The sequence below is a fragment of the Pelodiscus sinensis genome, chromosome 1, assembly GCF_049634645.1.
Source record: "Pelodiscus sinensis isolate JC-2024 chromosome 1, ASM4963464v1, whole genome shotgun sequence".
NCBI lineage: Eukaryota > Metazoa > Chordata > Testudines > Trionychidae > Pelodiscus > Pelodiscus sinensis.
This window is the reverse complement of record NC_134711.1, coordinates 333,823,847-333,839,603: the sequence shown is the minus strand read 5'-3', so window position 1 is coordinate 333,839,603 and position 15,757 is coordinate 333,823,847. Positions and strand designations below refer to the sequence as shown.

Genomic DNA, 15,757 nt, shown 5'->3' with positions numbered 1-15,757 from the left:
GCGCGGGAGCATCCAGACTAGCGCGCTGAACCGACAAACAGCTGATTAGCTTCAGAGGGGTAGCCGTGTTAGTCTGAATCTGCAAAAGCGACAAGGAGTCCTGTGGCACCTTATAGACTAACTGAAGTGTAGGAGCATAAGCTTTCGTGAGCAAAGACCCACTTCGTCAGATACATGCATCTGACGAAGTGGGTCTTTGCCCACGAAAGCTTATGCTCCTACACTTCAGTTAGTCTATAAGGTGCCACAGGACTCCTCGTCGCTTTAGCTGATCAGCTGTTTGTCGGCTCAGCGTGGCAACCATGTAAATTTAAATGAAGCAGCGATTATTTAAATCGCGGCTTCATTTCCCTGTGCCTACAACCCTAATCTACATGGCTCCATCGATGGAGCCATGTAGTTTAGACACATCCTAGTTGTACTAGAGCTGTTTACCGGATGTGCACATACCTGGCTCAATGCCATCCTTATTACTCCTATGAATGGAGACTGAGGTCAAACTTGTTTACTGCTCAGTAGTTTCCCAGCTCAAAGCACGGCTTAAAGCTGAGAAAGACCAGCTGCTATTTGTGCTTGCAGGGTTCCAGGCTATGCTAAACTGGGTACAGCAGGGATGAAAACTTGCATCCCAAACCTGCTCAGCTGCAGGACCACGTATGACTTTTATGTGACAAGCATAAGCTTTCGTGAGCTACAACTCACAGCTTCAGATGCAGAAGAAAGAAAGAAAGAAAGAAAGAAAGAAAGAAAGAAAGAAAGAAAGAAATTGGGTTCACTTTTTGTAGTGAGCTAGCTACTCCCAGTCTCCATTCAGATCCAGTCTGCTAGGGTACGTATACACTGCAGAGGAAGATTGAAGCAGCTCCTGTCGATCTTACAGGATTTGAGAAGGGCACTCCAGTCGATGGTGGTAACCCTCATTTCACGAGGAGGAAGGGAAGTCAAAGGAAGAGTGTTCTTCATTCAATTTCCTGAAGTGTAGACTGTGTCAAAAGCCGAGTTAAGCTACTTCGTCTTCAGTTATGCAATTAACATAAGAACATAAGAACATAAGAACATAAGAACGGCCGTATTGGGTCAGACCAAAGGTCCATCTGGCCCAGTATCCTGTCTGCTGACAGTGGCCAGCACCAGATGCCCCAGAGAGGGTGGACTGAAGATAATGATCAAGCGATTTGTCTCCTGCCATCCCTCTCCAGCTCTGACAAACAGAGACCAAGGACACCATTTTATCCTCTGGCTAATAGCCTTTTATGGACCTAACCTCCATGAAATTATCTAGCTTCTCTTTAAACTCTATTATAGTCCTAGCCTTCACAGCCTCCTCTGGCAAGGAGTTCCACAGGTTGACTACACACTGTGTGAAGAAGAACTTTATTTTATTAGTTTTAAACCTGCTACCCATTAATTTCATTTGGTGTCCTCTAGTTCTTCTAGTTAGGGAACTAATAAATAACTTTTCTTTATCAGCCCTCTCCACACCACTCATGATTTTATAGACCTCTATCATATCCCCCCTCAGTCTCCTCTTTTCTAAACTGAAGTTGCGTATCTTAATTTGACTTTATCCTGTAGTGCAGACATACCCATAATGCCAGTTCTGCAAATGAACTCCAGCTTGGGAGTTTCATAGCAAATTCTGGTTTTGAAGGGGTTTTGTTTTGGGTGGTGTCATGATCACAAGGGTTAGCCAGCAGCCTGGGGACTAAGGGGTTCATTATACCTAAGCCAGGTATAATAGTCATAGAGATGCAGCTGTGTTAGTCTGGTCTAGCTGAAACAAAAGAGAGAACTATGTAGCACTTTAAAGACTAACAAGATGGTTTATTAGGTGATGAGCTTTCGTGGGTCAGACCCACTTCAATGTAGGTAGGAATTTCAAACTGGGACAAAGGCATTTTTGGGTTTCCCTCCTTTGTCTCGGTGCAGTTTCTCTCCAGCTACTGAGGGGGGGCAGACAGAATGTCTCTCTCCAAGAATAGACTCTTCACTCTTCTGTTAGGGTATGTCTACACTAGCCACCAAGTTCGAACTAGGGTGGCTAATGTAGGCATTCGAACTTGCAAATGAAGCCCTGGATTTAAATATCCTGGGCTTCATTTGCATGTTCCCAGGTGGGTGCCATTTTTAAATCCCCTTAGTTTGAACTGACTGCGCGCGGCTACACGCGGCAGACAGAAATTAATCCGAACTAAGTCCTTAGTTCGGATTAACTGTTACACCTCATTCCACGAGTCAGAAGTTAATCCGAACTATGGTGTGCCCAGATTCCACCGAAAAGATAGTATGTGGAAAATGCAAATGATCATATCACAAAGGAGAGGAGGAAATTCCCTGAGCTGGAAAAACACAAAAAATAGCTGTTAAAGACACGCCTCTGAGCCTGGAGAACACAGATCATAACCCTCTAGGAGAGCGGTGGGAAAGGTCCCATTGCTTGGAGAGGCGATCACATGGAAATCTCAGGATGGGGAGGTTGATTTTGCTGTATGGCCATAACCCTGGGGTTGGGAAATAGTTCACAGAGAGCTAGCCATCATATGAAGGTTGAAGAAGGAGTTGAATGACACGATAGGCATTGACAAAACCCAACTCCCCACACAGAAGGTACAGTATAAGTAAAACACTTTGAACACCTACCTACGATAACAATTTGGTGGTGGTGTTAAATTTCATGTTAAATGATGCAGAGTTTGGTGCCAATGCTGAATCTTAGAAGAAAGAATTTGTCACTGATGGTAAATCCTAGGAATATGGGTAACATGCATGATTCTTTTTAAATGCTTTTGGAAATCCTGGCAGCAGTAAACAAGAAGCCCCATATGGATAATGGTCCACTGTGCGGAAGGTAAAACAGACATACCACCTTGTAGCATTGATGAATATCTGTGCTGAGTTATCCCCAGTTGGAAAAACAAAGTAGTTAACCAAGTTGCACAAACTGAAATATTTTAGCAACCCAACTTCCTGCCTTTTAAAATCACTAGGTTTCTCTAAAAAGTGTTCAGAGGTTCACGAAACTTCTCAAGAACACTTGTGGGTAGCACTACCAGGTCTGCACCCCTGGAGACTTCTGTTGTCTAACCATTGAGGGTATGTCTACACTGCAACACTATTTCGAAATAACTAACACTATTCCAAAATAATTTAGTCCACATCTACACAGCAGGTGCATTATTTGAAAATAGTATCAAAATACTGCCAAGTTGGAGGACTTCTTACTCCGACTCCTCTTTGGATGAGGAGTAAGGGAAGTCGAAGGAAGTGTGCTCTATTTCAAAATAAGTGCTGTGTAGATGCTCCCAATTTCAAAATAAGCTATTTCGAAATAAGATACACAATTGACGTAACTCAATTTGCATAGCTTATTTCAAGTTAAGACCTGCAGTGTAGACCAACACGGAGAGGGCTTTATGCACACTGCCTCTACAGTACTCAGTGACTAACGCACCTGTAGTAAACTAAGGAACATTCTAATATCCTCATATTTGCAATGGCAATGTGATTATGAGGTGTTTTAAGACATGATTTGGGGGATATGATTACCCTCTCTGTGTTCATATATCTTTTTTGTTCGTAAAGTTACAAATACTGAGGCTACGTCTACAATGGCAGCTTCTTGTGCAAGAACTGTTTTGCAGAAGAGTTCTTGCCCAAAAAGTCTTCCACAAGAGAGCGTCTACACTGGCATGTGCTTTTGCGCAAGAGATGTGCTTTTGCGCAAGAGCGTCTATGGCAGTGGGGACGCTTTCTTGCGCAAGAAAGCTCTGATGGCCATTTTAGCCATAGGGGTTTCTTGCGCAAGAAATTCATGTTGCCTGTCTACACTGCCCTCTTGCACAAGAACTCTTGCACAAGAGGGCTTATTCCTCATGGAAGAGGAATAACTCTTCCGGAAGAAGCCCTGTTTTCCAATGCTAGACTGTAAATTGTTTGCGCAAGAACGCATGTGCAGGGTAGACACCTGGCAAGTTTTTGCGCAAGAACAACTGTTCTTGCGCAAGAAGCCGCCAGTGTAGACGTAGCCAATGAGCATCAGGATCTCAGATTTGTTGGCTCCTAGTTTACAGACAAAAGTGTGCTTCCATCCAGTCTAGCCAGCACCTTGTGGATGAACCATTCAAGGTAATGGCTCATTAAAAAACACATTTGAGTTTTGAACGATTATATCTCCATTTGATGGGTGTTCTTGTCAATGGTCCATCCAGGATATGGGTAATGGACCCTGATATGGGTCATCAAAGGATATAAGGGTGTGTGACCAGATCATGTGACACTGGACTCCATCTTGCTTCTGTCCTTTTCCACTATCTGTGCTGGAGGGTTTTGATTGGAAAAATGCCGTTCCCTCCTCATGTCAGAAGTATAAAAGGTGGAAGTGGCATCATCACTTGGCATCACTCCCTGCATAACTCAACACTTGGAAACACCTCAGGAACTAGGCCTGAGCCAGGGCTGAGGCCCCCGGCCTGAAGGGATTTTCAGTCTGTGAAAGGAAGATGGCTGGACTCTGTATGCCATCGGGGGGACACTTCTTGATTCAAATCCTGTCTAGGGTATTGTGGTTTTGTTTATTCGTTAGGTAACCAACATTGATCTGTACACTCTTACGTACAGTCATTTACAATCTGTATTACTGTACTCAAGAAATCTGTTTTACATTATTTTAACCTAAAACAGTGTGGTGTTTGAAATCCGTAAGGGAATTCTGCTTAGGGACATGGGTTGGTGTTTTGTACTCTCCACACGGAGGGGAGGATGGGGTGGATAGGATCATAAGCTTACTCTGGTCAGTCTTTTGACCAGGACAAGAAGCAACAGTGCTGAGATCCTAGTTTGGGGATCTGAAGGGAACTGGCTGGAGTTTCTCTATTGTTGGATCCTGAGTGGCTAGAGGAAGCATCCATGTAACTACTGGTGGGGCTACCCCTGTTTGGGCATGTGCGAGACCTAGAGAGGATTGAGACTTCCTATAGCCACAGAGTGAATGGGGTCCCGGATTGGTATGCTAGAGGGGTTGGCTGTATCCCAATTCCAGGTTGTACACACCGACAAAGTCCATCACATGCACCCAAAGCACAGTCCATATCAAACAGCGTGTCTGTTTCCACCTTGTCATGCTTTCAATTCCTCACTGAGCGTGTGTCTAAACTACATGGCTCCATTAATGGAGCCATGTAGATGAGGCTGATTGGCAAAAGGGAAATGAAGCCGTAATTTAAATAATTGCGGCTTCATTTAAATTTAAATGGCTGCCGCGCTGAGCAGACAAAGAGTTGATCAGCTGTTTGTCGGCTCAGCAGACTAGTCTGGATGCTCCCGCGCCAACCTGAAAGCCCTTTATCGACCTCCCCGTTATGCCTCGTAGGATGAGGTTTACCGGGGAGGTCGATAAAGGGCTTTCCTGTCGACAGGGGAGCATCCAGACTGCCCCGATCTGCCAACAAACAGCTGATCGGCAGAGTGGGATAGCCATTTAAATTTAAATGAAGCCACGATTATTTAAATCGCGGCTTCGTTTCCCTTTGCTGAACAAACAAATCTACATGGCTCTGTTGACGGAGCCATGTAGTCTAGACGTACCCACAGGGTACACCTACACTGCAATGGCATGTAGGGATACCAGCCATATCCCAAAACAGCTACCCCACGTCTTTTGAACGTGTCCACTATTGTGAAATATAGCAGATGTTTTATTTCAGCATCCCTGTAAACCTTGTTGCACGAGGGATAAGGGATGTCTCGAAATAGTGTTTCGTTTAGAAATTTGGCACTGTGTAGATGCGCCAAATTTCAAAATAGCCTATTTCGAAAAAGAATTGCAATAAGATATGCAATTTGCATAGTTTACCTCTCTCTATAATGGGGTAAGTTCAGAGAGATTTTCCTTTGCTAGGTGCTTTCAATGAAAGTTGCTGCCTGGTAGGAACATAGCTACTGATGAAAATTACAGACCTCTGATCCCTTAATGACAGCCTTGTGGGGCTGCAGAAGTAATGTGTACCTCCCCTTATTCATCTTTCTTCAGATCTGTGTCTCTACTGTCTACCCTGAAGCCTCAGAATTGACAGAGCATCAGACCCGATGGGGATCTAGGCGTTCTCCCTCGTTTTCTTACTCATCAGCGCTAATTTTAAAATATACACGGAGCAGCCAATTCCTCTCTGACTCTCAACTCCCTTTAGGGAAGTCCCTTAATTACTGTTTACTCTTAACGTTGGACAATCAACACATGAGCAAAGACACGGGCAATAAGCTAACCACACTGGGATTGCACAGAGCAGTATTATAAATGGCACACAACCCTGTGCCGGCTTTCGGCAGGAAAGGCTGCTGCTGACGCTGGGCTGAGAGAGGTGCGGGACCCGGCTACCTAAGGGGGATTCCCAGGGAAGACGCTTCCGTCACAGGATTCACAGGTACCATCTCTTGCTGGGGAATCCACCTGCTTGACAACCCCAGTGCAATGGGGAGATGGGAGAGAGAGTCCGTCTCTGGTCTTTTCCTCTCTGTGCAGTACTTAAACATCCCAAGGACCTTGCCACAGTGGATACATTTGCTCCAGTATCACTGGTACTCCTCCACACTGGCCAAAATCTATTGTTTCTGTGCACTCCATCTCTCCATCTCCATCTCTCCCTCCCTCGGCTACTGGTCTCCAGCCTGAAAGAGGCTGCATTTCAGTGGCCCAGGGCATCCTTCTGGAGAAAAGATGTTAGTAGAGGTAGAACACAAGGCCAAATGCTGAGGCTGTGGCCCATGGTTTCCTCAAACCCCACGGAGGCACAGTTCCCCTTGGAGTCAGAATGGAGTAAAGCACTCAGGAGCTCTGTGTGTTAGTGGCCAGACATGGTCACCTGCCAACAAAGTGCTGAGTCGGCAAAAGGCGGCATCCATTTTTATGCAGATTAGGCGCGGGATATTTAAATCCCTGCCTCCTTTGCAATGTCGACCTGCGTAATCTGCATCCCTCTGCCAACAGAGGGATGCAGTCTAGACATACCCGTAGAGAGGCAAGGGCTGGAATATTTAGAAGACATTTTTTCAGCCTGGGCAGGACAGCCCGTCTCCTCACTCCCTTAGAGAAGTCAACTGAACGGTTACGCCGGAAATGTTGCAAAAACAGTGGAGACCGACGCACACACCCAGCATGGGAAATGCCAGTACCCATGCTTAAACCTGGCAACTACTAAAGCAACTGAAATAAGCCCTTCAAATGGAAGGTGTCAAACAGCCTTAACCAGCGGTGATACCTCCAGTACCATCCACAATGTCCAAACCGTTTCTGAATCTCAGTCAGCTACGTTTTTTGGTCCAATAACACAAGTGGCAAGGATTTGACAGACCAAATATGGACGACATAAAAGAAAAATCTCTTCTCAGTAGTATATGGTCAGACTTCCAATGGCATTGAATGTTCCCCTGTCCTTGTGTTGTGAGGCACAGAAAATAGAGATGTCAGACCTACTTTCTTTATCGATAGGTTAATGGGGTTCAGGGTCACAAGTGATAGTTAGATCATCCCGTCTGAATTCCTGTATAACCCTGGCTGTTAAATTTCACCCAGTTTACTAAGTACTGAGCTCCATGACTTGTGATTGACTAAGACCTGAAGCTGCAGGAGGATTTCTCATTATAGACTCAAGGTGAGAATGGACCATAAAGATCAGTGAGCCCTGGTCCACTCTGCCAAGCCCGTTATTTTGAAATCTGTCCTGCTTTCCTCGGTGAGTAACGCTCATTTTGAAATAGTTATTCCAAAATAATGGTTGTGTGGATGCTCCACTTATAAATTCGACCTAAGGGGGTTTATTTCGGAATAATGCCCTAGTGTAGACCAGGGCAAGATTTGTCATGTGTAAATCATCCAGGACAGATGAGCATCCGGCTTCTATTAGAAAACCTCCAGCGAAGGAGCTTCCACAAACTCCTGAGGCATCTGTTCCATTGTCCGCCTGGTTTTACAGTGAAATTTTTCCTGAAATTTCACCTCAATCTGCTATTGTGCCATTGCCTGTTGTCTCACGAGCTATGGGGAAAGAGAACAACTTCTTTCCATCCTTTTATGGCAGCCTTTCCCAATTTTCTTTTTCCAATTTAAGCATATACAGTTCCTTAAACATTTGTTCCTATTCCATCTCTTTGATCCTCTTTGTCTCACCTCTGGATCCTTCCCAGTTACTCTATCTCCTTCCTATTTATTGGTGAACCAAACTGGACACACTACTCCAGCTCAGGCCCAACCGTCTCTGAAAAGAGGAATATTAACACCTCCTGTGGCCTGTATCCTATAGCTGAGAATGAAAACTACAATTGCATCCAGGTTTTTGCACTGTTTCCTAACATTGTCAAATCTTTTTTTTAAAACATTCCTTATTTTCAATTGTTTCATTGTTACACAGAACGAGCCTGTGTTTGCCTTCTCTTCAGACTGAGCTGTGTGAGTCATTGGTCAGTTGGTAACTCTGGTGTTTGCATCTCTCAGGCTACATTGTAGATGCCGTTGGAAATCTTCCTTCACTGCTAACACACTGGGAAACATTTCATTACCTCCGGTGATATCAGTGCCTCGGTTTGCTTCTTTCCCAGTGAAGAACAAAATAATTTCCTCCATACACATTCCTTTTCTGCAACATTAACAAGTTTCCTGTCTCCCTGTAAGAAATGGCCTAAAAGAATAGGACTTCTTTTGTTCTTAATATCTTACAATATCATTTAGAAATTTATGACTGTCCATCTGTTTGGGGGTCCATTTGTTCAAGAACTCCTCCTAAACCGTCTGAGCTAGGGCCATCAAATTTGGTAGGCAGCTTCCTCTTATCATGACTTAAAGCCAGGTTATGGTTTGGTTGTGCCAGGAAAATGGGATGTGCCTGGAATGTGGTAGTTTCTCATAAAGTGGAAAAGGAGGGATCTAGTAGAAGGGACGGTTATACTGCAGAATGACCACAAGGGGCCAGGGATGGAGCTAGCTGAGAGTTTGTCTATTTGTTTTTGTGTCTGTTTGTCTGCGTGCCTGTCTGTCCTCCAGCCATGGGACATGTACCCCTTCCCCGGCTGTGCCTGCTGGAGCTGCAGTGGCCATGGACAGGCACCTTTCACCTGTCCCCAAACTGCTATAGTGAGAGAGGGCCAGCTGTGCCCTTTCTTCCTGGGGCAGCCTGAGTACTGAACCCTTCATCCACAGCCCCACCCCAAAGCAATGATTTAAATGAAGAAAAACAAAACTTATTTGAGTTAAGGACCCGAGCAATGTTGGGTAAATCTACAATGTAATAACTTCCTTTTTGTGATCCTTAACCGTGCCACAAATGATTTTTCCTAAATACTTTACCATCCCTTATCAATTTTCTTAACTTCCAACTTGTATTGCTGACTCTCTATTCTCTGTTCTCCCTATTCCTTACGTATTGCTGCCTTCCTCCTACTACCTGCCTTCACTTTTGACTCGAGACTGGATTTTTAGCCAACATTATCCACATTCTAGACAGCGGAATCATGATTTTTAGTCAATTCTTCTTCAAGAATTCCAATTTTCAGTCCCATCTTCCTTTCTGAATTTTTCCTCCCCATCAGACTGTTTGCTAATTTGCCTCGGCTTTGGGGAAATCGTCTCTTTTGAAGCACTGTCTATAGATATTGCTGCTTTGGAACAGTGCTCTGTGCATCCATTTGAATGGAAAACATGCCAGTTTTATTTTGCTCTCCTCTCTCTTATGGCCCATTCCCCATTGTCGTAGCCTGTCTTGGTAACCCCCTCTCTATCCACTACATCCCTTAGAGAGAGCGTGTGAGCAAAATGGAGAGCATTTCCACATCACAGTATTCTCATTTCAGTTTGTTAGGCTTCCATGCATTCTGTTAGGCCACTCCTGCAAATGAACAGGTTTTTCTGAGGGGAGGCAGGTCAATGTCACTCGGATTCTAGTTACGATGCTACACCCTGACGTGTCCTGGCAAAGGTTTGGGTTTCTTTCTCCGCTCTCAGATTTTGAGCTGCCAGGTGAATAAGGAACTCCCTACAGCAAGAGTTCTCTAGCTTGGGTTTCATTGCAATATGGAACAATGATGGATAGCCAATATCCACACTCGTGTTTCCTCCTGGTGCCTGTTACGGTTTCCCAGACCACAACACAGCCTATGGCTGTGTCGACACTGGCCACTTATTCCGGAAAAGTAGCTGCTTTTCCGGAATAACTTGCCAGCTGTCTACACTGGCCCCTTGAATTTCCGGAAAAGCACTGATGATTTACTTTAAAATTGTCAGTGTTTTTCTGGGAAAACTATGCTGCTCCCGTTCAGGCAAAAGTCCTTTTCCAGAAAAACTGTTCCGGAAAAGGGCCAATGTAGACAGCACAGTAGTCTTTTCCGCAAAAAAGCCCCTATCGCGAAAATGACGAAAAGCAGAAAAAGCGAGTCTAGATTGGCACGGACGCTTTTCCAGAAAAAGTGCTTTTCCGGAAAAGCATCCTGCCAATGTAGACGCCTTTTTCCGGAAATACTTATAACGGAAAACTGTTCCGTTTGAAGCATTTCTGAAAAAGGATGCCAGTGTACATGTAGCCATAGGGATTGTTGACTTATGGAGCATCACCAAATATAGACAGGAATTGTTCAGAGTTCATTTCTCTAAATAATAAATTATTTTCAGTGTGTGCAGACTGATGAATTAACTTCATCCCTTAGAACAGCCTCCAACTCTTTATGTGGTGTCTCATATTTACATTGTCTCCCTATCCAGGAATTTGTACTGCCACCATCACTCTACACTCTGGGTGAATACAAGAAGTCCCAGGAACATACAGTACATGCAGAAGACACTATTTTGCCTCCATTGGACACCTTCTTCTCGACTCCATGTCAGATTCCAACGCAAGTGACTTCACCAACCCCTCCACCTTCATCCTGCAGGGCATCCCTAGTCTCGAGAGGTTCTACGTCTGGATCTCTATCCCCTTTTTTGTCATGTACGCCATCGCTATCTTGGGGAACTTCACCATCCTGTTCATCGTGAAGAGGGAGCCGAGCCTCCATGTGCCCATGTACTATTTCCTCTGCATGATGGCCGTCACCGACCTGGTCCTGTCTACATCCATCCTGCCCAAAATGCTGAGCATCTTCTGGTTCAATTCCAGGGAGATCGATTTCAGTGCCTGCCTCACCCAGATGTTTTTCATTCACTGCTTCACAGCGATAGGATCCGGGATCTTCGTGGCCATGGCTTTTGATCGCTACGTGGCCATTTGCCATCCCCTGCGACATTCCACCATCCTGACAAACCCAGTAGTGGCCAAGGTAGGTCTCACGGTGGTCCTACGTGGCAGCATTCTCACACTCCCACAACCCTTCCTGGCAAGGCAGTGGCCATATTGCAGAACCAACATTATCCCCCACTCGTACTGTGAACACATCACCCTGGTGAAGCTGGCCTGCGCCGACATCCGCATCAGTAGTTACTACGGCCTTTCTGTAGCTGTCTTGGTGACCAGTCTGGATATATTTTTCATTGCTCTGTCCTATGCTCTGATCCTCAGGGCCATCTTCAGCCTTCCCACCCAGGAGGCCCGGCTCAAGACTTTTGGGACCTGCGGCTCCCACCTCTGTGTCATTTTAGCTTCTTATAGCTCAGCTCTTTTTTCCTTCCTCACACAGCGATTTGGCAGAAATGTGCCCCTACATTTCCATATTCTCACTGCCAACATGTACCTCCTGGTTCCTCCCACACTAAACCCCATCATTTACGGTGTGAGGACCAAACAGATCCGGGGCAGGCTGCTCCAGCTCGTAACTCATAGAGGGATCTAAAGTGTTCTCCTCTTGCTCTGCCTCTCCAACTGATCACTTTGCAGAGCTGCTGTTGATATTGTTCCGGGCCCCTTTTCCTGACTCACCTACTGGACAGTCGTAAGACATTAAACCTTTTCCTGAACTTAATGTTCTGTTAGCATGAGAAACTGGGGAATCACCTTACGTATAGCTAACCATTATGCTGCCTTTCTAATTGATTTTAACCGCACCACCCAAAATTCCACCTCTTTCCCCATCTAGGGCATGTCTACACTAAAAAAGTTTTTTGAAATAACTAAATTCAACTTAATAACTCCTGATTTTACAAAATCAAACAGAAAAGAAAGACTGTGCTGAACATGTCCCCAGGAAGGAAGCTACACAACCAAGCCTGTTATTCCGAAATAGCGGGCCACTTATTTTGAAATCTGTACTCCTGATTCCCTCGAGGAATAATGTTAATTTCAAAATAGTTATTTCAAAATAGCAGTAAGGTGGACAGGTCAGTGCCGCTATTTTGAAATAACTGCTCCTCAGAGTAATTCGAACAAATTATTCCCCAGTGCTTCTTGGGGCTGTATGTTCGAGCTTCTTGGGGCTGCCTCGGACTAATTTCAAGGCTTCCCTGGAAAGTAGACACGTTTGTTTAATTTTGTTAAATCGGGTGTTATTATATTGTATTTACTCATTTTGAAATCATTTCCTAGTGTAGACATGGCCTCAGGGTGCCCTATAAGCCCTTTTTGGTCCTTCTTATAAAGAACACAGAAGAGGATTCCAGTCCAGCAGCCTCCTCTCTGCTTGCAGGCTACTCACTCCTTGCTCAATCAGTGCTCAGATCTCGCTGGGGGCAGAGGGCACCAGAAGGTTCTCCCAACATGCCGCTGTATATAGGCCATAACTTGTGGTTTCCAGGGCTGCAGCTGAAGCCCACTAGATCTTGTGCGACACCTATTTCACTATTCCTGTGTTTAGCACTAACGTTATTTGTGATCCAACAGTCACCAAACTGATTACAGTGAGTGAAAGATCACGCCACCTGCTGACTGTGCTGCAGACAGGAACAACTGTACTTACATAAGTGGCGAGGAGTCCTGTGGCACCTTATAGACTAACTGAAGTGTAGGAGCATAAGCTTTCGTGGGCAAAGACCCACTTCGTCAGATGCATGCTTCTGACGAAGTGGGTCTTTGCCCACAAAAGCTTATGCTCCAACACTTCAGTTAGTCTATAAGGTGCCACAGGACTCCTCGCCGCTTTTGCAGATTCAGACTAACACGGCTACCCCTCTGATATTTACATAATCCCCCCCAGAGTCTCCTGCCCCCTTCCTAACTAGATATCAGAGAAGCATTCATCATTTGGGGGAGTTCGTCCAGGATCCTGGGTCAAGACCTCTTGCAAAAACATCTTGAGTGACCAATTTAGTTGGGAAAACAAATGCGTTTATATGTTTTAGGGCATCACAGTTCTTGGGCTTTGCCTTATGTTCTTGTGTTCGGCAACCAAGTGTTCCTTTTCTATGTCATTCACTTTTCCCTCAACAGAACCCTCCTCCCAGTTTCTAAGGTCGAATGTGCAAGTTCTTTGGGCAGTGACTCAGCAGCTGAAGCGTTGCCTGATGAGGAGGGGACAAGAGCCCCATGTTAACCATTGGAAAAGGTTGTCCCTTGCTATGCAAATCTCCTATCAAAACTTTTTTTTTGTGGGCGGGGGGACATCCCAATATTTCGGGAAGAGAAGTTTGAACTAAAATACTCCTGGCGTGCGTCATACTGGATTCTGGCAAATGTAGTAAGATGAGGGTCTATAACCTAAAATCAGCAGGCCTGAAACCCAGTGAGCAAGACTTTGGCTCGATGAAACTGTGAGCAGGAAAGAGTCTTGGTTAAAGAGAAATAGTACGGGTGAGGTCAAGTATAAAGAACGCCACACAGTGCCAGGCACAGACCGTAAAACACATCCCAGAGGGGTCATATCAGAACACTTCCTTAAGAATCATCTTGGTACCACCGACTCCCCACAAATAACATACATACCCACCCAGGTCCAGAACTAGGTCTGAATTGATAGCATGACGGATAGTAATGGATACCTCCCATGGGTTAGGTAAGGGGCGATAACTAGCTAACACAGGGTGACAACCTGGTACGTCATAAGAAAATAAGAACGACCATAATGGGTCAGACCAAAGGTCCATATAGCCCAGGGTCCTGTCTGCCAACAGTGGCCAGCACCAGATGCCCCAGAGGGAGGGAACGCAACAGGTAATCCTCACGTAATCCCTCCTCTGTCACCCATTTCTGGACAAACAGAGGCTAGGAGTGATGAGTAACTTTTTTGTACCTGTGTAGAAAAGTGCACCCCAAAAGGTGGTCATCGACTGACTTTGGGGGGGGGCAGTAGACTCCAGAGTGGTTAGTTGGGTGTTAGTCCATCGTCACTGCATACATAGGTGTAGTGACTCAGCTGCAAGTCTGTTCGCTGACAACTATTATTGTACGTTGCTTGGCAATAAACCAGGCCAGAAGCTTTGGATCCTTATCTGATTTGTAGTCTCTGGGGGCCCTCTCAGAGTCTGTTGTGTTGATTTATTCACATGGTTAACGCATTAGATCAGGGAGCGCGCGCACACATGCAGTTGAAAGTTTATCATCATTGACGGAACAGAAGACCCAACAGGAACCTATAGGCATGGATGACTGATGAGAGCAAGTTAAGATGTCTAGTACAGAGGCTCAGCATTGAAACTCACTAACACATTTGTAAGTGTAGGGGGCTCTGAGGACGGTTACTGTCAGTTCCTTAATTCCCACCAGCAAAGGGATGAGAAAGTTTCATGGAGGGTAGAGAGGCTGCTTCACAGACTGGTCCAACCAGGAGCAGTGACCGCCAAGAAGATCGATCAGACTAGACTGGCTCAGTTTACTCGAGAATCTCAATATCAGAACACAATTCTAGTCCATTTCTGATTCAGAGAAAGACGTAGTTCCCAGTTGACAAAAGAGGTCAGAGAGGAGGAGAGGCAGGCTGCCAATGAGTGTTGGGAATCCCAGCTGCTGGAATCAGCTAGCACAGCATTCCTGTGCATGTCCGGTCTACTGATGGGCAGCATGTGCCAGGATCTTGCCCAACAAGTGTAGATCCTGAAAGCTGCAAAGCACAATATAAGAACTAGGGGCCACCAAATTAAATTAATGGGCAGCAGGTTTGAAACAAATAAAAGGAAATTCTTCATACAGCGCATAATTAATCTGTGGAACTCCTTGCCTGAGGAGGCTGTGAAGTCTAGGACTGTAACAGGGTTTAAAAGAGAACTAAATACATTCATGGAGGTTAAGTCCATAAATGGCTATTAGCCAGGAGGGGTAAGGAATGGTGTTCCTGGCCTCTGTTTGTCAGAGGGTGGAGATGGATGGCAAGAGAGAGATCGCTTGATCATTACCTGTTTGATTCACTCCTTCTGGGGCACCAGGCATTGGCCACTGTCAGCAGACAGGGTACTGGGCTGGATAGACCTTTGGTCTGACCCAGTATGGCCATTCTTATGTTCTTATGTTCTTATTGACAGAGCTGAGACTTCCCAACATACAGAACCCCTGGCTGTAGCGATGCAGAAGTCAGCATTCAGAGACACCATCCCACAGGGCAACTCCTCGTTCCACGAGGAGTAACAGTAGTTAGGATTAGAGAGCCTAATTCGAACTACCTACTCCGTGCCACGTGTAGCTGCGGGCACGGAGTCCGCACTAACGGGGATTTAAAAATGGCGGCGCCTGGCAAGATGCAAATGAAGCCTGGGATATTTAAATCCCGGGCTTCATTTGCAATTCCGGTTGCCTACATTAACCACCCTAGTTCGAACTAGGGTGGCAGTGTAGACATACCCTAATTTACTTGCTTCTGGCGACAGAGGCACGTAGTCTAGACATACCCTGAGAGTCCTTGGCCTGCGTGGCCTTAGCTTGGA

At 45.5% G+C, this 15,757-nt stretch overlaps 1 protein-coding gene across 1 annotated transcript; it reads left to right on the top strand.

The window, feature by feature from the left end:
• Positions 1-10,857: 10,857 nt before the first annotated feature.
• On the top strand, positions 10,858-11,805 carry LOC102450127 (olfactory receptor 52P1-like). Its single transcript, XM_006114199.4, has one exon. The coding sequence runs from the start codon at positions 10,858-10,860 to the stop codon at positions 11,803-11,805; it is 948 nt and encodes a 315-aa protein (XP_006114261.4).
• The last annotated feature ends 3,952 nt before the right edge of the window (positions 11,806-15,757 follow it).